We start from the raw sequence: 23,608 nt of genomic DNA, 5'->3' as shown, positions 1-23,608 counted from the left end.
GTCAAAAAAGCCCCACCGTGTACGTCGTAAAAGCCACACCGTGTTCGTCAAACCCCAACCGTGTACTTAAACCCCTCTGTGCTTGTTAAACTCCTCTGTATACGTCAAAAAACCTCCTCCGTGTACATCAAAAAGCCCCACCGTATTTATCAAGCCCTACCGTGTGCAAGTAAACACACCACGCACATCTAGAGAGGCTCTGGCTCTAGCTACGTAGCTTCCTCTAGCTCTAGTAGCGGACAAACTAGAGCCTTGGCACAGACTGCTGCTGCAGTGGTACGTGTGAGCTCTTTAACATACGTGGCATACGTGCTGCCTCTTACGTGCTTGTAACATACGTGCTTGGGAGGCATACGTGTTACATATTACGTGCTTGTAACATAGGTGTTAGGAGGCATACATGTTGCATATTACGTGCTTGTAACATAGGTGTTAGGAGGCATACATGTTGCATATTACGTGCTTGTAACATAGGTGTTAGGAGGCATACATGTTGCATATTACGTGCTTGTAACATAGGTGTTAGGAGGCATACATGTTGCAAATTACGTGCCTGTAACATACGTGTTTACAACATACGTGCTTGTAAGATACGTGCTCGGTCTTACGTGCTTGCGGGGTATAAGGATTAAGTTTCTTATTTGCTTTAGGTTGTATTTCTGGCCTGCTATTTATGTTACACATCTCATTTACGCGTATTTTAGACCAAGATGATGTTTGATTTGTTAAAAATTTGTTATATGATTACTTATTTCGTTTCGTACAACGTACTTTTGCATTCGTGCCTCTCGTAAATAAGTTTCAGGTTCCAGGGGTTATGCGTCGCTGATCTCAAATTTTACGTCGTACTTATTTTGAATTTGGTTTCTACAGGCTTAAGATTTTGCACTTTTAGCGCATCACTTTCTTCAAGTCGTAAAATTGATCGGGTTTTCGAATCATACGTTAGTGGGATTTTTTTGCCTGCTTGTATTGGATTATGCGTTGTGCGTTTTTTGATCTTCGGGCTTTAACCTTATCGTGTTAGAGATTTTGTGTAACACAAAATCTCTAACACGAAATGCTCAATACAATATGCTAAAGAGTTCGCATCTTCGCCTTTTTTGAGGTTTTGCGTCTTGACTGCTGTGGAAAAAATGAACGCACGGATCGCTTATTGTCATTACTGCACAACTTTCTTTTAAGGGTTATTAATTCCGAACCAATTAATAATCAAGGGTTATTAATTCCGAATCAATTAATAATCAAGGGTTATTAATTTCGAAGTGCGTATAATTAACGACCACTGAAGTTTGGGTACTTTCACTACCAATATTTCTGTCTCTGCCATAATTTTGGTCTCAACAATATTAATAATTTTTTACTCTCTGTGATTGTTATAGTTGATTGTTTTATCGGGAAATGAACGACCAGTTGTATGTTTCTGGCCCCAAAAATCTGGGCGCAGTTATTTTCTTTTTATGGATAAAATTAACAAATATGGATCTGGATATTTTAAAATGACGATGACGCCATATCTTTTAGTTTCTCATGCTATTTTTTTGTAAAATGATTATTTTTAATTTGTTATGTTATCAATTATTTCCACCACGCTCGAGCCTATTTTACCGCGACCTTGGAACTGCAGATAATTTTGTTTATTTGATTGATTAGCTAAGTATTTATTTAATATATATGTAGGAATTACCCGTTGGCAAAGAAGTGTTTTGAATTTACTCGAACCTGTTTGTGCTACAACTATAACTATCTTGTTAATAATGCACACTCATTATCACGATCCAGGTACAACAAATTCATAATTAGACAATCGACTGGTTCTCATGATTAGAAGACGATGGAAATCACCAATTCAAACAAACTACACGTTGTTATGTAATGAATTTGAAAAAATAGCATATTCCGTACTGTCATGAACATTATTACTTTTTAATATTTACGAAGTACGAAAAAGTTGATTCCATTTGGGTCATGAAGTGAAACATTTTTTGATGAACTGGTAGTGCGATGGTGATAAAACCAGTTAAATTGAAACGTAGAATAGATGTTAAAGAAACCCCGGTCGACATGGCGATGGATTGTGTTGAATGGTGCAGGAATTCTTGGCAGAAAAGCGTGGATGCCTACGAGTGGACCAAACATGCGTGGGCAAATACAAAGCAGAAAGTTCGGGCAGCTTTCTTATGGATTTGGCTTATGTTTCTGGCCGTGGTGGCCGCTGAAGAATCTGGTGAGAAGTCAGTGAAATCTGGAACGGTAAATGACATCGAGATTGAAAAAGATCCCAGCAAAAGGATTGAGGTACTAGACGCCGAGATTGAAGAAAACTCCGGAGAGGCAAAGAGACGCAACCAGGAAAATTACGAAATAAAAAATGGTGCTGCCGAAAAAAGAGAATCGATTTCGATTGGTATAAATGAATCACCAGATGAAGTCTCCAATGATGTATGGGATGAGGGTGATAAAGTCCTTCAAGTGGTTCAATCAATTGATTTCAAAAATCGAGAAAAGGTAGAATGCCTGCCGACCGAAATAAGCTTTCAAAAGCGGGAACGATACCCGTTAAAAATTGACGCTTCGGCTTGTACAATCGTCGAGGAAGATGAAGAGGAAGAGGAAGAAGATCAAGAAGAGAAAGAGAAACAATGGAGAGTTGCAAATGGAGGTCTCATTAGGTCTGCAGGTCTTGAGAATCTCTCTATCAAATCTGAATCCTGCGGCGACGATCTTCTTAACAATCGATTGACGTCAGGCAAGGACGCTGAAATTATTGATGAAAATAGTGTTAAATGCGAGGTTCTCTGGCAAACTTTAGTTGCGAAGTACGCGAGTGACGACAAGATCGATAAGCTTAGTGAAAATGAGAACGCTAAAGCCATGAAGGCTACATCTTTTGACGATTCCGATTCGTCGACTATGCTAAAGACCGATTCGTCGACTATGTCTGATCTAGAGTTCAGTGTAGCTGTAGGGAAGCGACTTGAAGAAATATTAGCGAATGACAACTTGGATACCAGAAAAGAATCGACTGAACCCAACGAAGAGGAAGAAGTGATGGAAGATAGAAAGGAGCTGTTTGCAACTCAAAATATTGGATATTCAATTGGAGAAAACTTTTCCGCAACACACAGAACCATAAGTGATGATGGAGAGAAGTCACTTCATAAATTTATTCCTCAAAAGACTACAAAACCTGATATTCGCAGCCTCAGAATTGAGACCATCGATGAGTCTCAGGATGACGTTCAGCCTATCTTCATAATTCCAAAAATTTCACTTCTCGATAATGATGAAGCGCCAAAACCCGAGCCTGGTAGAAATTCAAGACCAAATCTGAGGAGTTTGAGAATTGAAACTTTGGATGAATCAGAAATTGATGAGCTTAACGTGACTATCAAAGCTACTGAACCAGTTCGGATTGAACTTCCTCAGGACGAGAATGAAACTTTGGTCGAGAGTGATGCATGCCATTCTCAAATGTACGATAGTAAGGAAATTGTTTCTTTCGATACAATTCCAAGAACTTTGTTAAAAGAACCAAGAACTGAAACCATAATGGAGGAACCTTTAGAAGAAGAAAAATACAGCGATGCTACGTTTACGGAACATATCTTGGAAACCTCATCAGAAAAGGAAATCGAAAAAGACAAACTCAATGATGCCGTTGAGTCGGCAGATGTGGATGAAAGAGTCTCCGAAGAAGACTATGGCGAAGAGGTTGCGGTGGTTGCGGACTTCTCTTTCAAGTTGAGACCAAAAGAAAGGGATACCCTAAAGTTTGGTATCAAGGAAGAAACGGCTTCTGGAGCCTTAGCAATAGACTTGGATGCACGTAGTTCTCCACCTGTCACTGCCAATACTGAGATCCCGAATGTCGATAATGAAATTGAGCGGCCAGTCTCACAATCGGATTCTCAGTCAGATATGATCGTGAATGAAGACGACATGTTTAGAGGGAATGTGGCTAGAAAATCATCCGGCACTGTGATTGTGACTTCGTTTGTTTTCGATGCTATTCCGTTTTTAACCGATGAAATGCCAGTAACGATGCCTAATATAATTACTGTCGAGCCTGATAACAACATTGATTACGATTATCTTCCTAAGTCAGAACTACCAATAGATTCTAGTGTTCTCCCCGAGTTTGAGGTATCATCAGAATCCTGTGTGCACCCTGAGTTAGAACTACCACTAGACTTAAATGTGCCTCCTGAGTCTGATCTACCACTAGACTCCAACGTGCCTCCTGAGTCTGATCTACCACTAAACTCCAATGTGCCTCCTGAGTCTGATCTACCACTAGACTCCAACGTACTCTCTGATTCTGATCCACTACTAGACACTACAGCACCTCATGAATCTGAAGCTTCATTGCCATCCAATGCTCTAGTTATGTCTGACTCGAAACCAGAATTTGATATTCCTTTCGCTTCAGACTCATCGTCGCTAAATCTCGATGTTACCGTCACGTGTGCTGTTCCTGACCCGGATCTACAAGATGCCGATAAACAGGAAGAAGACTTCGAAGAGTTTCTTCACGACGTCATGAGACCAGTAACTCAAATGAAGGCAGACGAAGATATCGTGTCGATTGCACCATTTGACAATGAAATACCAGCTCTCGAAGATCCAATTGGAGATATTCCTTATGGCAACTTATTCGCCATTCCATTATTTGAACTCGAGGCAAATTATCACCACGATCTTATCGAGCAACTTGAGCGTTCAGACGTGGTAGAGATTAATGAAGGTAGTGGAAATCATGAGGTAATGGAACCAAAGGAAATGGGAAAAGGAACCTACTTTACTGAACACGAAAAATTCAAAACCATAGGACATAAGACTGAATATTCACAGCCGGATGGATTAAATAGTAATTTGAAATTTAAAGTATTTCCTGTAAATGAATCAGAAAGGGTAGAGGCGGATCGTGAAACGTTAAAAATGGACGTTGAGCTTGAAAAGAATAGTACGGAAAAGAATAATTCTTCTCAGTCTATCACCGTTATAGATAGAGAAATTCAATCAGAAAACATTGAAATGACGGATGATAATATTAAAACTGAAGATATCCCCAAAGTGGATGATAATTCGGAAACTGTAATTATATCAATGGATGAGCCCAATAAATATGCAGACAATGCATTGCAGGATGACGACTTTACGAAAACAGCAACGAGTGAGCTTATGCGAGAAGATAGCGAATCAATTCTAGCAGAGAGCTTCAATAAACAGGAGGAAAACGCAGAAATCTATGGAGACAACACAACTACTGATAATGGAGTGTACAAAGTAATAAGCAGTGATCAACATACCGTTGAAACTGAAGAACCTTGTATAATCTCAGAGGATAATGTTCTTACAAAAGACGAGGAAATGGAAATATTTGTTCAAGATGCGCAGCCGGTGTCTGATGAACTGGTGAATGAGGATCATGGCATTGAGAGTACCGCATCAGAACTGGCTTCTTCCGCTAATATTATTGTCGATGATTTCGAAAACGACGAAAGTGACGAAGTCGATTTTTGGGGGACTATCCGCGGTAATGAAGATGAAGCTGATGTTTTTCCTGGCAAAGAGACCCAAAGAGAGTTTGGTGAAAATTATGCCGCAGAACCCATATATATTGAAAATATAAAATCTTTCGCTACCACAGAAAACCATTCTGATATAGCGGAAGATCTTGAGGTGGATAATGAAAAAGATGTTTCCTCCGTGATAAATAACGAGGTTGCCAATGAAGCTATCATTGATGCGACAGAAAAAGTGGCCGATCTATCGAAAGTTCTCCAAAACGCAGACGATGAGGAAGGGCGCATAAAATCTACTATTTCAGTAAAAAATTTCGAACGACCTGCTAGAATTATCGGACGAACAAAGTTTTTTGTCGGAGAAAGTGACGAAATATCTGATGACGATGCCGAAAAGGACGTGAAAAATACCGGTACATTCGTTGATGATGACGTTGCTGCTGGATATAGTACTACAGGTAATCTTTTTAGCGATACCGTTGTTGACGAAACTTTCAATATTATTCTAGATAAAGAAGCATCCATGGAAGCCGACGAGAGTTCCGCCAGTATCAAGAAGGGTATTCTCGACACGACAGTCTACGACCTAGATTCAACCTGTGATTCAAAAGACGTTTTTGAAGCAGATTCGAATGAAAACCGTCAGGCCATTGCAGATGACAATGTAGAAAGTGAAATGACAATTGGTGCAATCATAGCTTCGCACCTTCGCAAGACAGAAGAGGTAAATGACGACTTGTCTGATATCAGTGATTTGTTGTCATCTACCGTCGAACGTAAGAAACATCTTGGTGATTATGATGATAATTATTCTGAAGACTCGCCAGATGAAAAAGATAAGGATGACCAGCGATTGATGACAGTCGGGCTCACTGCCGAAGAGGAAGCTGAGCTCGCAGAGCTCGCTGAATTCGATAAAGAGAAAACCGAGGGCGAGTTTAGAGAGTACATGAGGTTGCCACCTGCCTTGACTCAGCAAGAGCTCGAAGAATTGGCGCTTATTCAAGAAGAGAAAGAGAGCGCTCAAGCCACCAGAGAAGCTGAAAGAAAAGAGCTAGAGAAATTCCTGAGCATGCCTGTTGGTCTTACGGAGAGAGAACAGCAAGAGCTGGCAGATTTGTTGGCGGAAGAAGCCGAAGAAAGTGAAATATCGGCGGCCACTGAAGAGCGACTCGCAACCTTCTTGGCCGCCGCTCGCGCTGAGAGTGGCCTGGCATATGATGAAGATGACGAAGATGTTCTTGACGGTTACATGAATATGCCAGACAGACTCACAGAGGAAGAGGAAATGATGCTTAGGGAAGGCACTGATGGAGAAGTTGATGTTTACAGAGACGAAGAATATCGAGAAATGATCCGCAAAAAATTTCTCTCGGAACTCGAGGATGATGAAGATAGAGTGCTGTTGGACGAGTATGAATTTGCTGAACAGTATGGCTCAGATTTCGAATATGATGAAAATTTCGGGTATGATGACGAAGATTTCTTAGAAGAAGATGACATAAAAGGAGTTTCTGATACTAAGCCGGAAGTTAAATGTGCTGATATTAGCAGAGCTGCTGATAAGCCTGTGGTTCCACCAAGGAAATCTAAATCAACGGCGCCTACTGTTGATAAAGAATTTTCAAAATATAAACATTTTGGCTCAAAATCCGCTGAAGCTTCTACCTCAAAGGAAGCCAAACCATCAATGTCTAGCGATCAAAACAAGCAAGATTCTCAGAAGAAGTTTTTTCGCTTAGGAGCCCTTGGAATCAAAAAGAAAAAAAAGGTAACTGAAGATGTAAAAGAGTCGGATTTTTGCGTCGTTAACTATAAAACCGTTCGAAAAAAATTAGAAAGTTCACAATTGCGAAAAGATAGTGGCTACTTCAGTATTGATGACTCAGCGGGTAACACTACACCTGTTTTGAGGCGCAAACATTTTTTTGCAAATGATTCTCCTGGTGAACAAATTGTTAGCCCAGGCGCCTCTATGAATTCAGATTGCGTCAAAGATTTGAGTCGTGACGAAAAAACAAATGCCGAGTGTAATAAAGATTCTATCGAAGATTTTGGTTTCTTTAAAGTGGCAGTGGATGAACCAAAAATTGATTGCATGGAAACAGAGATCGGATGGAGGCATGCGCAGAAAATTCCATCGCCGATTCTTGAAAGCTCTTTCCTCGGGCGTAACGAAAAAAAAACTTTCGACATTGCAAGAATGTTGGGAAATGAAAAAGCGCAACAGGATGTAGCGAACCCGAAGAAGAGCATTGACGATTTTTTCAGTCTCCAGCCGAATGCAGGAGATTTAGAGTTACAAGTTTTTGAAGACAGCAAAAAAAAATTTAAATCCGGTTATCCCGAGAAAATTTTTTCTGAAAATCAAGACCACCATGAAGTTAGAGATGAATCTCTGCTCAAATATTCTGTAGAAATCGCCCAAAACAATGATCTTAAGGCGAGAAAGCAAGCGAAAAAGAAGAAAAGAATAAGTGTTAAAAATCTTATTGAAAAATTCTCAAAAGATCAAAAGGAAAGTAGTCGATTTGTTTTTGTTGACCCAATTAAAAAAATCTCGTCCAATTTTGAAGGACTTCCAAAAGCGCGTGCGATCACATGCTCTAAGATAACTGATAACAATCAAGGTCCACAAATTATTTCTAAGGAAAAAATAACCAATTTTCATGCAATCGTTGATAATGGCGATATCAGTAACCACGCAATGTATGGGAAACGAAAACCTAATGAAAGAAATGTGTGCGATCTACACGATCCTCAGGAAGAAATTATAACGGTTAAATGTGTGGAGAATGACTTCCAAGATCTCAAGTCTGAAGAGAGTGTCATACAATTTAAAGGTGTGAAAAATGACGTCCTAGATCTTGTCAAGTGCCAAGAGGATATTATCTCGAATAAAGGTTTGAATAATGACAGTCAAGACCTTGTCACGCGCCAAGAGGACATCATATCCGCTATCAACGGTCAAGATAGTGCTGATGATCAAGAAAATATTGGTCAAGCCGGGAAAATTTATTTGGCTGACAATTCTTCTGCCGATGATATCAATTTCATAGCGTGCGATGAATTTGATGGAAATTCAGGTGATTACAAGGAAATGAGTTTAAATGAAATCGGTGGTGAATTAGTTCATGATAACGAGGACACAGTCATCTCTAATGAGACAGTAATTATAAATAATTTCGGTGTAATAAGCACGCGAGAAGAAATTTCCTTCAATTCTATGACTGGCGTAGATTCGACTGGAAGTTTTCTGGCCATAAAAGTTGCTGAAAAGAACTATTGTTTGCAAGAAAATAAACCAACTGTATTAAGCAGTAATGGTGAGTGTTAAATGTGACCCTCCACTCGTTAAATAAAGTTTCATTGATCGTTAAATATTTCGTCTCCAGTTGCTGTATATATTCGTTTTTTTTTTCTGCCAGGAATTCAAATGTTTCTTCCATAGTTATATTTTTTAGCGGTATTGTGTGTAACTTGCCGGAGATTATATTAAGAATTGATAATAACAAATAATTGTATTCCGTGAGTTGATTGTGTGAGTTGATTTTGGTACTGAAAAACTGTACCAGCGAAGAATTTTCATAAAAATTTTAGAGAAACGAAATTCTCCTAATTACTTATTTGAAGATACGGATCTTAATTGTTGGTCAACGTGCTGCGACGCTATAGAATCAACTACAATGTTCTTACTGTATGTGTTGTCTTTATTTTAATTGAAAACGAGGCTTGAAAGCTCATTTCTTTGTTCTTCCTCGTTGACGCTTGTTTTTCATTACGATGTGGGACGGGAAAGTTTATGAATGTGACTTTATTCATGGCGTAAATTAAGGAATGAATGAATAAATGGGTCACGCAATATAACACACAACATTGTTGAGAAATTTGGACAATAACTTGCATTTAATTCATTCAAATGCAGTATCACAGATTCCTGTTAAAATCCAAATTGATTTAAATTGCCAACTGTGCTGTTGTATGAATATATTGAGGCAAAATTTAGCGCAAGATTGATCGTAATTTAGTAATATTCCTGGCTTGAGATTACATCTGCGAAACTTTGTAACTTATTATATACTGTATAATATTATTCATTCGAAATATTCAAAAATATTCTGGCTTCTTCTGGACACGTTGATTTTTGTTTATATTTAGTTTATGCCTTTAATTTTATCGACAGATGCTTTTTTTACGCTCATGATAATAGGTCAATATACCGTTTTCTTCTTTAATTTCCTGTCGGATGTATTTTATCTCAAGTTTGTTTTTATGTTATGGAATCTGGTCCTATTCATTTCATTGTCAAAAATCATGTCCGTAATATAAGGAACTTTTGGCTGTGATATTCTTTAAAAATTTCGTTTGTAGCGCATTTTTTCATTTATAAAAAAAGGCGCTATTGTACTCGCCCTGTCCGTCCGTCTGTCCGTCCGTCCGTCTGTCTGTCCGTCCGTGACTTCACGTTTTCGTTGACGAGAAAATGCGCTCTCTGTCACTCACTGCAGTGAGTACTGAGTTATATTTTTCTTTCATTTATTTCGTAGTGTTGTTCCCAATAAAATTAATAAATCCAGAAATATAATACAGATTATCTTTTACAGGTCACGCTCCTCTTCTCAAGATGTCTTCGCGGGACGAAGATGTTTCTGTAAGTAATAAAACTGATTTTGTTGACGTCGATCTGAAAATGTCATCATCATATTCATCCACTACATCACCGTTGAATGTGACCGCATCTGCTGATGATTTCAATCTTGATAACGCGGATGATGTGTCATCAAATGTTGATTCATTTACATCATCGAAAAATGCCTCATCATCAAAATCAGCTTCGCCTTTATCATCAGTTGGTGTGCTGAAAACCTGCGGGGTTAGCGCGACTAACTCAGTTAATTCTGTTGATTTAACTAATCATCTAAAATCTAATGGGGTCTACCCTAAAGCTTCAAGTTTAAATGTCCAGTCTTGCCTTGTTAAAAGCCCTGACAATGTAAACATTGATGTGCTTGAAACCCATGCCGAAACTCCTGATCATTTAAAACTCCAAATTTTTCACGATGATGTTCCAAAAAAAGATACTGTACATTCACTTCATGGAATGGATTTTCAGACTGGAAATCCCATCTTTGGATTTAATGGCGTTAACGGAAAGTCAGACGTTACTGGAAATAATTTCCAGTTTCACGAGGAAATCGGTCTCTACGACGGGGAAACTGAACATCCTTCGTTGCAAGATCTCATCGAAGCTGAACTGTCGAGCCGTTTCAGCTTGCAAATGGAGCCCGACTCCTTAGAAGTTTCTGCTTTTGCCAATTTGAAAAAGTTTGATGAACGTGAAATTTGCGAAGATTCATCGATCATTGCACATGATTCGTTAGAGCCGATGACTGGATGTCATCCGTACAGCATGGATTCGCTAGCCGAAACCGATGCTGAAATTCTGAATCACGAAATTGTAACAAGCGAAGACATTGCGGAGGAAAATGTAACTAATAATATTCAGCCAAGTGTTCATATTGATGAGCCTGAAGCAATGGATTTCAGTCATCTGAAAACTACAGCTGAAGCTGTAAAGCCAGACTCATCTTCGGAATTAGCTTCTGAGTTTCCATTTGAAAATAAAATTTCTAATGAAGCCTCCCTTCATCTGAAAATTTTGACAACGTTTAAAAAATCAACCAGCGACTCCACAGAAGTTGAAACTCAGGCGATTGCACTTGATACTGAGGTTTCTGAACATTCGCCAGAAACCAAAGTTTCAGAATCTTCACTAGTAGACGAAGTTTCTCAAGACTGTTCTGAAAAATACCAAGGCGAATTGAAAATTAAGTCAGGAATGAATGATGCTGTCATTGAGGTGGATTTAGGTTCCTGTAATGCTAATCATTCATCATCCAACGTCTGTAATAAACCGACCGTCAATTGTGACTCATTTGTTGGAGCTAATTTTGCGCATGAGACGTGCGAAAAAAATGGTCTGCCAAATGATTCCGACGAATCATCACCTAACATTGATGAAGAAATCACCCAATCGGAAGAGAGTGATGAAATGAGTGATGTGGAGAAGATGGTGAGTTATGAATGTTGCATCAGAATACTCTGCACCAAATCTGCACTCAGTGCCTTGCACGAAGTTCAAAGCACCAATGCATCCTGAAAAACCATCCCTAAGGCACAACCAACTTTCATTCATCTTTGCACCAAAACTTACGAATTCATTTAAAAAAAATTCCTAGATAATTTTTGTAATGTTTTTCCCTGCACACAATTTGCACTAAAAACTAGCCCACTAATAACAAAAAGTTTAAAAAAAGCATCGAACACTAACGAACTATTTTTCTGAAGTGTTTAATTACTTATAGACCTATATAGGATTTTCTCGATATTCTGACAGTAAATATTCTTTTTCTGTATCTCTCCGTCAAATCCAAAAATATTACTGGAATAACACTGCTATAAACTTGAAATCTAGTATTGATAATGAAGTTTCTTTCTTTAAAGATTTTTGTGTCTAGCACAAATTCACAGTCTTTCGCTTACCTTTATAGTCATAATTTACCATAAAATTTCTGGTTCGGATTCGAACGTGATTAATTAAAACATGAATCGTGTTTATGAAAACTGTTGAACAACCCAGACCAGCATTATATAAACGGTTATCCAAACATGAGAAATTCAGTTTCCTGATGTTATTGAAAAATAAATCTTGTTTGGTTTACGACATACGTGCATGTTAACCAAAAAGACATTCTCACTTATTGACCAGCTTACCGATTTAGTTGACCATTCATCAAGCAATGAGGCTTTCAGCAATGATTTTAGTAGAAAAATTGTTCTCCTGAGTTCTAAAAAGTATTAAATGTTTAAAGCCCTTGAATATAAAATATTTATACTATTTATTAGAGCTGAATTTCAAAATCTTCTTGACTTCACTATGCTTTCTTTCACTATAATGTTTATTTAGCAAAAAGTTTTATTCTCCTTTACCAGATTTGACTCTCACAGAATTATATATAAAAATGATTTTACTGGTAAATTTTATATCAATGATTTAGCGGGAAGCTAGAACTTGTTGGGGCTTGCATGCAATTTAATTGTATAAATTATAGTTTTTTTACTTTTTAGAATGTTTGAAATTTTGTCTAGCTTCTATAGAAATTGAATAAAATTACAGATTTTTGTGATATTGCTTATCATAACACCTTTGATCAATGCATCTTTTAAACAGTATTTCGAATAAATTTTAGTTTGTTTAAATAATTATGTAACAATTCGTTTAACACTTCCGTGCAACTAATCTCGGTCTGAAGCAGAGCACGTGTGATGAATTTACGAATAATCAACAACAGTTATCAGCATCTCATAGTTATCGTATTTTTTCTTCCAATCACAAATGAAGAGTTTTAACATGTGTTTGTTATTCCAAATACAAATGATGCTCTGCTATTCCAAGGCTGATTTTCAGAACAGTTTATTCTTCAATTGACTTTTTCCTATGTCAGTCTTTTTATGTAAGTAATGTTGGAATTCCTATTTAATTTCATTAAGAATTATCGAGCAATTCAAAGGGAGAATCGCAAATACGGCGCTGTATTCATTTCCAAATACTTTTTCAACAAATTTTAATGGTACATTTTCTATTTTTCTCGAAAAAAAATTCCTTCCAATTTGTGTTTATCATGAAAAAATGTAATTTATTAAAATTTCTTGATCTTTATTCGGAAATTCATTTGTAAATCTTTCAAATGAGTATATCAGTTCTCAAGGATAATAAGTTTTCCTCAAAGTTTCATATTAAATTTTTACATTAATCGATCCTTGAACAGAATTGAGGAACGTGTATGTCAACAGATCGCTAAATATCCTTCGTTCGATTTGTTCAGAACGCTGTTAAATGCATAATGCTGTTATTTTATTTTGCGCATCATGCGCATTCATACCTTCTTATGATTCGTACAATTGCAAATAGGAGACTCCATGATAAAAATATCACAGTTACTGATCAAAAATAATTTTCTTCGCTTCTTGGGCAAACTCTACGGTATTAGCTACTAACATTTAACTTACTTTCCCAAAGCTCTACCTCTCAAGGAACATGCTAGTTGTTGGCATTGGTGATATTTTTTTAACTGTAAAATGAAGCTCTTTTTGCTAATTATTATTTAATATATACATTTCCTCTGACTTCTCCTCAGAGCGGAGCTGAAAATGGAGAAGAAGGCGAAGAGATAATAGAAGAGCGAAAGGAGTACGTAACAAACCCTGATGGTACAGTCACTGTGAAAACTATCAGAGTAATTTCCACGTACGTCGAAGAGGAAGAGGAGGTAGAAGAAGGCGAAGAAGAGACTAATAAAGACAAAATTAATGAAGAGAAGGAAGAAGACGAAGAGCAAGAGAAAAGTATTCCTCCCATGCCCAGTTTCAGCGATTTGTCGCAAGAAGAGCGTGAAGATTTCATGCGTTTCGCAGCCGAGAAAAAACTAATGGCAAAAATGGAAGCCGCGGGATTCGTTCCACCCGCCAATGACGATGAAGATGGAAAACTCAAGAAAAAGAAGAAGAGGCCGGACGGAGAAAAGAAAGGAAAGAAGAAGAAAAAGCGTGGCGATGGAAAGGAAAACAAGGTATGTTTTTAAATAATGAGTTTCAATTCGTATTTTATTAAAGTTAAGTTAGCGGATGTTTCGGTGCAATTTAAGGGAAATTTTTAGAATTTTTTCGGTGCAAAGATCAAGAGTTCGTAAGATTCTTATGTATCTTCTTATTTCAGGTAATATTTTAGTAAACCATTGGTGTGCAGCATTGCTAAAATTGCAGTGGATTCGCCAATTAATTTCATCATGAATAACAGAATTCTTTTCCTTCACAGGTGCAGCAGAGAGAAATCATTATTTTATACATGTTTTACTTATAAAATTCTAAGTTTCATAAGTTTATATTCTAAACTAATATTTTCCACAAGTGCCACTTATAAACTTACATTTTCTTTACGAACAGTCAAATAACTATTTCTTCGAGTTTCTGCGGTGTCAACGATGACGATTGTGTATATATGTGTATTGTATAAAAATTTGCAAGTTAATAAATAAAAATAATCCATTTCTGTTTGTACAGATCAATAACAACATTTTCACCACTCATCGTCTATGAATATTTTGAAGGCTCGAAATTTTCTCAGTCCTTACATTTTTCTTTGTCTCCGAAATCGCAACCTTCAAATATTCATCCATTTTATGCTAGTTCAATTTCATGAATTTTTCCTATTCATACTCCTTTCCCATTTTCATTGCACTGTAGATCGATTACTTTACTTAAAATTTTTCTTTCGTTACATTCACTTTAAATCCCTTCAATTCGGCGGGTTTACTTTATTAGGTAATTTTTCGTGGTAAAATAATATATTAAATGAATAAAATCACGTATAAATTAACGAAAATTATCGTTGCACATAACAATCATAATTTTGTGACAGATACTTGCAATTTCGTAGTGATAAAGAGTTAGAAAAAAGAGATAGAAATCCACGACTCATGCGATATACGTTAAAATAAATGTATAATTGGTTATTAAATGTATAATAGGTTGTGAATGGATCGAAAATTAATTAATTGCGCATTATCAAAACTTAATCAGATGAAGCGAGCTATTGATGCTGAAGTAGTCTATGATAAATGCATTTATTTGAACAATTGCATATTCATTCGCGTATTTGTGTTTCATTAAAATTAATAAATGAATTTGATGTGTGAGCACTGGAAGGTTTAATTCAAATACATGACTAAATATTCTACTAGGAAATGAGAATTAATAGTTAATATTAATACACTAGGTATGAGCAGAAAATAAAATAGAATCGATGGAGTTGAATGTTGTTAGCATAGAGTTTCTTGTAAAATACCTAATATAATTACTTATATAATTGATAATTGCTTATATATTCAAAGTTAATGGCCGTTTATACAGTGAATATCTAAGAATGTAAAACGGGTTGCCAGAGGGGAAGTGAAACGGAGTCTAATAAAAAGGAGAGTCGATCTGAGGGAGATTGAGGGGTCAAATTAAGGGGGGGGGAGTGAGGGGAGCTAGCGTGTTTCCCTCGGCCATCATGAACGCCAGGCAGTCTCCCTCTGATCTAGCCCTCTGAGTGGCTGTGCTGTGTAGTCGTGTGTTTCTTGTGTGATGTTGTGTCTCCGTTTATTGTATATTCTTATATGTGTAGTCGTGTGTTTCGTGTGTGATGTATCGCTTTTCAATGTGTATTCATATATGTGTAGTTGTGTGTTTCGTGTGTGATGTTGTGTCGCCGTTTACTGTGTATTCTTATATGTGTAGTTGTGTGTTTCGTGTGTGATGTTGTGTCGCCGTTTACTGTGTATTTTTATATGTGTAGTCTTGTGTTTTGTGTGTGATTTATGTGTAGTTGTTAGTCTCATGCGTAATCGTTTTGCACTGTGCTCGTAATTTGTAATTATCAATTAAATTTATTATCATTTTCAATTATTATAATTTTATAACTTAATATGAACATGTTGATGAAATTATCAATTCAATTTGTGTGTTTCATGTGTTATGTGTGGTGCCATTAGGGCCAGTAGTTTCATGAAGATTGAATTTACTGTATATTGGTGTGTTTTTTGTTGCATAGAGAGATGATGTGACTGATGTTTCGTCTTAGGATGTGTTAAGGTGTGTAATGATGCTGATATACTGTGTAATTGTGATGTACTGATTTATATTTTTAATGATACTCTGTTCTGAATACCGCTGGACTCCTAGTTGAATTAAGTGAAATATTAAAGGAAAAATTTTCAGGGTCAACATTCGGTAATGAATTACTCAAAAATTTTCCCCTGCAATACTAGACTCAAAAGAAATTTAATTAACATTCATTCGTTTAGAAATTCGACTCAATGGATTTTGTCTGGCAAGTCAAGTGTGGAAACTGATGTTTAAAACTGAAAATGTTATGTGAAAAAATGGCGGTGGCAATCCGATTTCAAGTTATTCGTGAAATAATTTATTTAATTTCTTGAGGATTAGGATGAATACTCATCTTACGGAGTAAAGTGCAATGCTTCAAAAAAGACAGTAGCTTCAAAATGACTCCAGTTTTTAAATTATTAAATCCAGTTTAAATTATTATTAATTAATAAATTATTATAACTAATTTAGCCTTGATATTCTTTTGCATCAAATTGGTCGCTTCATCCCATTTGTTTTCCGGTCTCAATTATAAAGACCGGAATATTTATAATACCGGAATATTATAATATTTATAATATTAATTATAAACTCTTTTGTAGTCACGTCAGAGATTAATCATCTAATCCATTCATTCATCGTTCTACCCATGTGTCTTTTTTGTAACTTGACTCTTCAATTAATTTTGACCCTTTGATTAACCCATCGAATTCTTGTTGTTTTCATTTTTACTGTCATTCATCTGTCTTCTTCATTCTCCCGAACACTCAAACAAGTAAAAATCAATTATTTTTTCATTCTTCGTTTATACATATCAGAAATTATATATGTGTATCTTGTCTCTTTATCTCTTTTTAATTCTTGGATTTTGATAGTCGGTGCGCATTTCCTCCATCAACAGATAATAATAATGATAATTATTTTTCAGCATTTATTTTTAGTCTCAATGTTTTTTAGGCAGTTTTTGGTGAGCTGCGGATGAAAGCAGTTTATTTTATCTGTTAATTAATACATCTCTTATAGTAATTTTCTGTAAACCAGTGTTTCCCTGCAAATTTCGTGCATCTAATTTTACCAAAAATCTAAAAAATCACTCTGGCTTGTATTATCTATTTTCTAATGAACGCTGCATTTGACACACCTGGATAATGGACTGGGTTGAGTTATTGTGTTTTGATGGGCGTCCTCCTGATCCAGCTACCCAGCCTCAAAATTTTAAAAGGCCCAGAACACCGCCCAGTCCACGGCTCCTTATTGACATCAAAAAGAAAGAAATTTTCCGTAAAAAATGTCAAATAGAGCGAAGAAAATGGCTGAAGGAAGTCGAAAGAATTAAAAAAGAAACGTTGCTCAAGAAGCGACGTATGAAAAAAACAGAACTCACAATCGTCTTCAAAAAAGAAATTTTGGTCGATACATGCACGATTTCTAAACTCGGAAGAAAGTTAACAGAAAATGGTCTGGATAAAACTGAAATGGATTCAATGCCATCTGGAAAAGAAAAAAATGAAGAAAATTCCAGCGCACGCCAAGTTATTTCCAACGATGTTGACATCCCGGTCTCAGATGATGAATCAATGACTAGTGAATTAGTTACGCAAGTCATCAGCAAAATTAAACATCGTACCCCAGCCTCATCTCCAGAATTTCGGAGGTCTGGTTGTGAAACTACGCCTAAGCAAAGGAAGAAAAATGGGATATTTAGTAACCATGGGGCGATGAGTATTGAAATTGCTGATATTCTGAAGCAGCGTCAACTGAGGAAAAAAGGAAAAGATGTTTTCTACATCAACGGAGAGCTTGTAAAAGATCGCAATGTTTCACTTGCACAAAAATCATCTTTATCGCCAAGAAAATATACGGTTAGTGAACTTCCGCAAATGCTTAATCAAGAAAACAAAGTAAAACTAAAGCGTCTTGGACCAAAGTCATCACCTAAAGGAAGCCAAGGCAACATAAATTCTCAGATTGGAAAAGATAATGAAATTTTGGAGCAACGGGAGATATCATCTTCGGTAGAAAAAGATCTTAACCGAGGGATTTTCTTCGACGAAATTAAAAGAATCGAGCCTGGTCCGAAATATGTCAAGAAATCAATTGCAAAAAATGCCTCCAAATTTCTTTCAGCAGGAAAAATTGAAAGTCAGTCTTCAATTTCTAGAGGTAAAATTCAAGAATTAATCAACGTGTTCGAAGCGGAATACCATCTGAATTCACCACCAAAAATTTCAGGAACTTTTTCTGAAAAAAGCGATTGGTCTTTAAAGGAGTGCGACGATTTGCTTAGTTCGCGCCGAGACGAAATATCAGATTTTGAAAAAATGTATTTGTTTTTAACTAATTCGGCCCCACCTGTAAAGAAGCGCACGATTTTCTCGAAAAATTTAAAACGACGTTGCAGTCACGGAACTGTATCGAAAATTCCTAGTTTAGGATACATCAAAGAAGAGGAAGAAAATGGGCGTTCAGAAAATTCAGACGCTGATGCAAATTGCCATGTTTCTAAAGTCATGAATTCGTGTGAAAAGATTAAGAGTTTAGAACCCAACTCTTTAGTTTGCTGGCCGAGTCAGCAATTGTCTTCGGCAAATGTAAACGATCGCGAAGTATGTGATGGGACTTTGATATTTGATAAATATAAATCAGGAAAACTTGCTGGCGAAAAAGACATGACTATGCTTATCTGCAACAGTTTCAATTCAGTCGCCGATTCTCCTTCAAGAGACAATTCAAAGATTTTAGATGAAATTGGCCCAACGGAAAAACAAAAACCCAAGAAACCTATTCTCAAGAGTTACCAAACTCAAGGAAAATCAAACACCCACTCTACATGTGTCCCAAAGGTAAACATGAAGCGATACAAAGAATTTAATCGCTGGGGTGAAATTAAATCGCTTAAAAAAGTCCAATTCGTTCTTGGGAAAGGGAAAGTCCAGTTAGACGAAGATGACGATAAAAGATATCTTGTGTTGGATGAAATACCTGCCAAAATTAATGGAAGTGATATTAATCTGCTCAATAATGCAAAATTTGATGAAATTTTCGTTAATGAAACGCAAATTTTGCCCGAATCTAATGTCCCATTGCCTTGCAAAAATGAGCACGTAAATGGCTCGGGACGAGATGAAGATTTTAGAAATAATAACTCGGAAATTGACAACAAAAAGTATCTATCGGGCCCTGATCAACGTAAACATCAACTTGTAAATGTTATCTGCAAAGACGAAAGTTATGAAAGACGGTTCTTTGACGAACAAATTAAAAAGATGGACGATTCGGACACTACCTCTGATAAACACATGAGTATAACTGCAGCAACGGAGCCACGTTTAAGCGAAAGAAAAAGTGGCCAAGTTATCGATGACAATTGTGATGATTTCTTAAAAACACATAAAAAGAAGATGAAATATTTCCATAATAAAACCATCGATGAACTTTTGGATGAAAATTGTGGCTTAAGTGTTGCCAAGAGCGAACAAAATAAATGTGTTTATTCATCAAATCGAGAAACTACTTCTGTATTTGCTGAAGGCGTTGCCAATGAAAAATTTAACAAGCTTTGGCAGTTTTCTCCAGCAATGGGTGATGAACTAAGTAAATTTGTGAAACTTCCAGCTATTCAAGAAAAGCAATCAGAAATTAATTCAAAGTGTTTTTCAAATGTGCACAGTGAATCGGAACATTTTGAAAGTTCTAATCCAGTTAGAGGTGCTCTGTTGAAACCCAATAATGAATTATGTTCCTATGATGAACAAATTAAACCCAAATGTGTTAAGTTTTTACCGAGATTGGACGTAAAATTACAAAAACCTGATATAAACAACGAAAAAGAATTTTCGTCACAGTTTTTGAAAAACGGACTTCAATGCGTGAAAGTTAAGCTGCATGATCGGCTTCCATCTAACTCACTAAAGTCAGCTTTCAGGAATCGACAAATGCGATTGAAAAGAAATTTGGAGCCGATTTCGAAATCTCACGAAATAAATCACACAAAAATTAACAGTATCTCTGACTTGCTACGAGCGTCTCCCAGTTTTGATGTATTGAGAGACAAGTTTATTAAGGGTGATTCGAATAATTTTTCCGATAATTATCGAATTTTACACGAAAAAGAAGACCGTAAGGAAGTAAAAAACCTGAAGTGTGATAAGGATTCCGATCAAAATAAATGTTTTATTCTCCCCAATAACAAATTTTGCCACCTCGGATCGTCGAAAGAGCAGCAAAAGGATCTTATTTGTGAAAAGAATGCAAGGATTTTGAATCCAGTTCGTACGGGAGTGCCTAACGAAGCGCAATGGTCCACGAGGTCGCCAAGGAAACTGAAACGATGTTTAAAAAATCCTAAGGAAAATGGAATCCACGACAAAACTGTTTTTGACTACACGAAAAATTTTGATCGTAATGTAAAGGTAAGATTTGGATTGCATCTTTTTTCGTTCGTGTGAAGTGCGATCATCCATTAATAATAAAATAACACAATAAACATGGAAAATTTGAGTTTTCGCCTTATATTTTTCTATTTTGATTAGATTAATTTTCCCTTTTATATTAAATAATAAAAATGCACCATTAATACAAAAAAGGAGCGAGGGAATAGAAATTCTACCCATTAAAGGCAGGATAATTTCTTGCCACCGCTTGTACTAAATATGAACAGATAAATATGCTACCACTTTGTTCAAGTAGAGTTTTACATAGAAATCAGCGATGCTATCTTCCACATTTTATTTTTGTTTGTAAAGTTTTAAATTGCACAAGCTATATGATCGCAAATTAATGAATTACGCTGCTACAATCGGAATATACCTCGATCAAAAAAACGTGTGATAATCATGTAAAGTAAAAGTTTTTCTATGCATCTTGTGCACTAGATGCTTTTGAAGTATTCGAAGCTCAATTAATTTTCAAAATTCGCAATGTATTCGAGCTCATTTTTGAATTAATGATCGTCCTGAAAACTGACTTCGATGTGAAAAATTTTCCATCCTTCGTTTTCTTCACGGGTTATGTCTGACCATGAAGAAAAAATATAACGTCCGTACTGTCATTTTGAATTGGTTGTCCACCGCGTAAATAACCCGAAGTGTTGACCAACAAATTAACCCACGATTCGATCCGGTTTCTTGGTGCTGGTATCAGATTTAATTAAAAAAATAATCTTGTGTATTATGGACGACTTGTGGCAGTTGTTGTGATACAATTTATTTAAGAATTATTGACATCTAATGCAAACAACGTCACAAATGGCCACTATACCCTATGTTGAATAGGTGCTGCATTTTGATTCTTAACAGGGGTAGCTATCGAAAATACCTCGACGTAAAATTGAATTCTCTTTTCATAAATATTATTCTCATCTTCACTAAATATTTAAATGAGTGTTTCAAACAGTTGTGTGTTGCGTGAACTTCCTACTAGCATCGGTTTCCTGTGTTTCCTGAAATTTTTAGTGACTCAAAAATATTTAATTTTTCACGAATGTCCTAATTTGATATTGCTACCAATTTTCGGCACGTGGGATCCATTTGCAAAAATCGTTGTGCGTAACTCAAATTTTTTGGCTTGGATGGAGCTGACAAAATTTTGTTGCGGGGAAAGCCTGTCACTGCTGTTAAAACGAAAAAATCTGAAAATCTGCATGTTAGACACAAAAATTTGGAAAGAGCTCTGGTTTACGATTGACAATTTATTTTAAAGCATGTCACTGTAAGATTGCGTGTTGTTGGAAATTAGCGTTTGTTGTAAGGAAAGTGCAGTTCGGATTTATTTGTTGGTAAGACAACTTGGTTCAGAATTTAAGTTCATCATACAAATATTTAATTAAAAATCGTGAATTTTAAAATCATTAATTCAAGCACTCGTTATAGGAGCATTAAAATAAAGGGCACTAATGTATTTAATATATTAAGGGCCCTTATTCATGCCCTTTGGTTATAGCACTCGTTATGTTAAAAGCACCCATTACGATCTAGCTCCACCCAGTAATCCAGCGTTACGTCATCAAGTATATCCCCAATAAACGAGCTAAACTCCATCCTACGAACACGAGTGTAACTGATTATTATCACTAAATTTGTTAAGAATGAAAATTATCGGTGCATATAGAAATGACCGCCACGGTGTCGAAACGTTCATTGTGCGCGTCAGTGACGTCACTGTGTCGTCATTCATACTCCATGTGCTGTCTGTATTTGCCTGAAGTGAACGTTAGAATAAATTTCACAAACCATCCTTAACTTCACTTTGTTTGACAAATTTTCTTGGTTACACATTTTCTTCATTTATTTCATATTTTAATCGTTTTTTTTTATTTGCTTTATTTATCAAACAATATTTCCAACTAATTATAATTTTATTGGACTGATGAAGCACCAACGTTTTAGTCCAAGCTAATGGCTACAACAGGTTGCTATTTAAAATAAATTCTTAGCTATGAAACCTTCTTTGCTAATATCTTCAGTGAATTTTGCATTATAAAGCAAATCGAAAGCTGGAATTTAAGAAAGAACATCTATAAATTGATAGATAACTGACAATGCAATGTCATTTTATGTCAGTGGAACTATTTAAGAGTTTAGGTTCGTAATGAATCATTGCAGTTTAACGAATATTTTGTTTAAAACACGTTTAATGTTTTAATCTATCGAGAAAATCTTCGTTACGCATCATTTTAACTTTTTGTATTTTTGCCATGTAGGTTAAAAAAATGCCGCTTTCGGAACCTAGACTAAATCGTTGGCGCGAAACAGTTCCGAGATCCAAATCGAATTCGGATGTATTAGAAAACGATACATTCAGCTTCAGACCGGCTCTGAAAGCTCCAAGTCTCGTGCTGAAGTGTATCGCTAGTTTAACACCGCAATCAAGTAATGGAGTAAAAGATTCATCTAATGATAATGGAGCTAAAAATTCATTTGATGATAACCCTAAAGTACCGATTCGCCGGTCCTTCTGGGAGACTGTCAGAGATACGCTGGAGATGAGGCGATTGTCCGGTGGATTTATTCAGCCATTCGAGACATTTGGGGTAAGGACGCTACCTTGAGATCCATTCAAAGTTAATTAATATTTTTTCTAATTTCCGCCGACTCCAAAACTTCAAATCCATATTCTAGGATTCTCGTAAATATTTTCTACATTTTTTTTCAAATTTTTAATTTGTCGAGGTTCAAATGAAACGGTAAATGGAAATTGTTAAATGCGAAAAATTCATGCATTTGACATTCACTTCTTCCATTTTCATAACATTTGCAAAACTAACCAAGCCTTAAGTTGTTGCTTATATTTATTTATGCTTTGCTGTGTTCAGATCGCCGTGCAGATTTTTTTTCAAATTCCATTTGACATCCCTGGAGCTTGGGGTTTCCTCC

At 36.3% G+C, this 23,608-nt stretch overlaps 1 protein-coding gene across 1 annotated transcript in view; it reads left to right on the top strand.

The window, feature by feature from the left end:
- The first annotated feature begins 2,064 nt into the window (after positions 1-2,064).
- The window catches only part of LOC125177988, an 83,999-nt gene continuing 62,455 nt past the window's right edge, over positions 2,065-23,608 (top strand). Inside the window, exons 1-4 of the mRNA XM_047880789.1 lie at positions 2,065-7,299; positions 8,293-8,614; positions 10,133-11,601; positions 13,727-14,158. Of these exons, the coding sequence (XP_047736745.1) occupies positions 2,065-7,299; positions 8,293-8,614; positions 10,133-11,601; positions 13,727-14,158 (7,458 nt within the window). The remainder of the gene's footprint in view (positions 7,300-8,292; positions 8,615-10,132; positions 11,602-13,726; positions 14,159-23,608) is intronic.

This window comes from Hyalella azteca, unplaced genomic scaffold, assembly GCF_000764305.2.
Source record: "Hyalella azteca isolate HAZT.00-mixed unplaced genomic scaffold, Hazt_2.0.2 contig764, whole genome shotgun sequence".
Classification (NCBI taxonomy): domain Eukaryota; kingdom Metazoa; phylum Arthropoda; class Malacostraca; order Amphipoda; family Hyalellidae; genus Hyalella; species Hyalella azteca.
The sequence above is the reverse complement of the archived record's forward strand: the minus strand, read 5'-3'. Positions and strand labels throughout refer to the sequence as shown.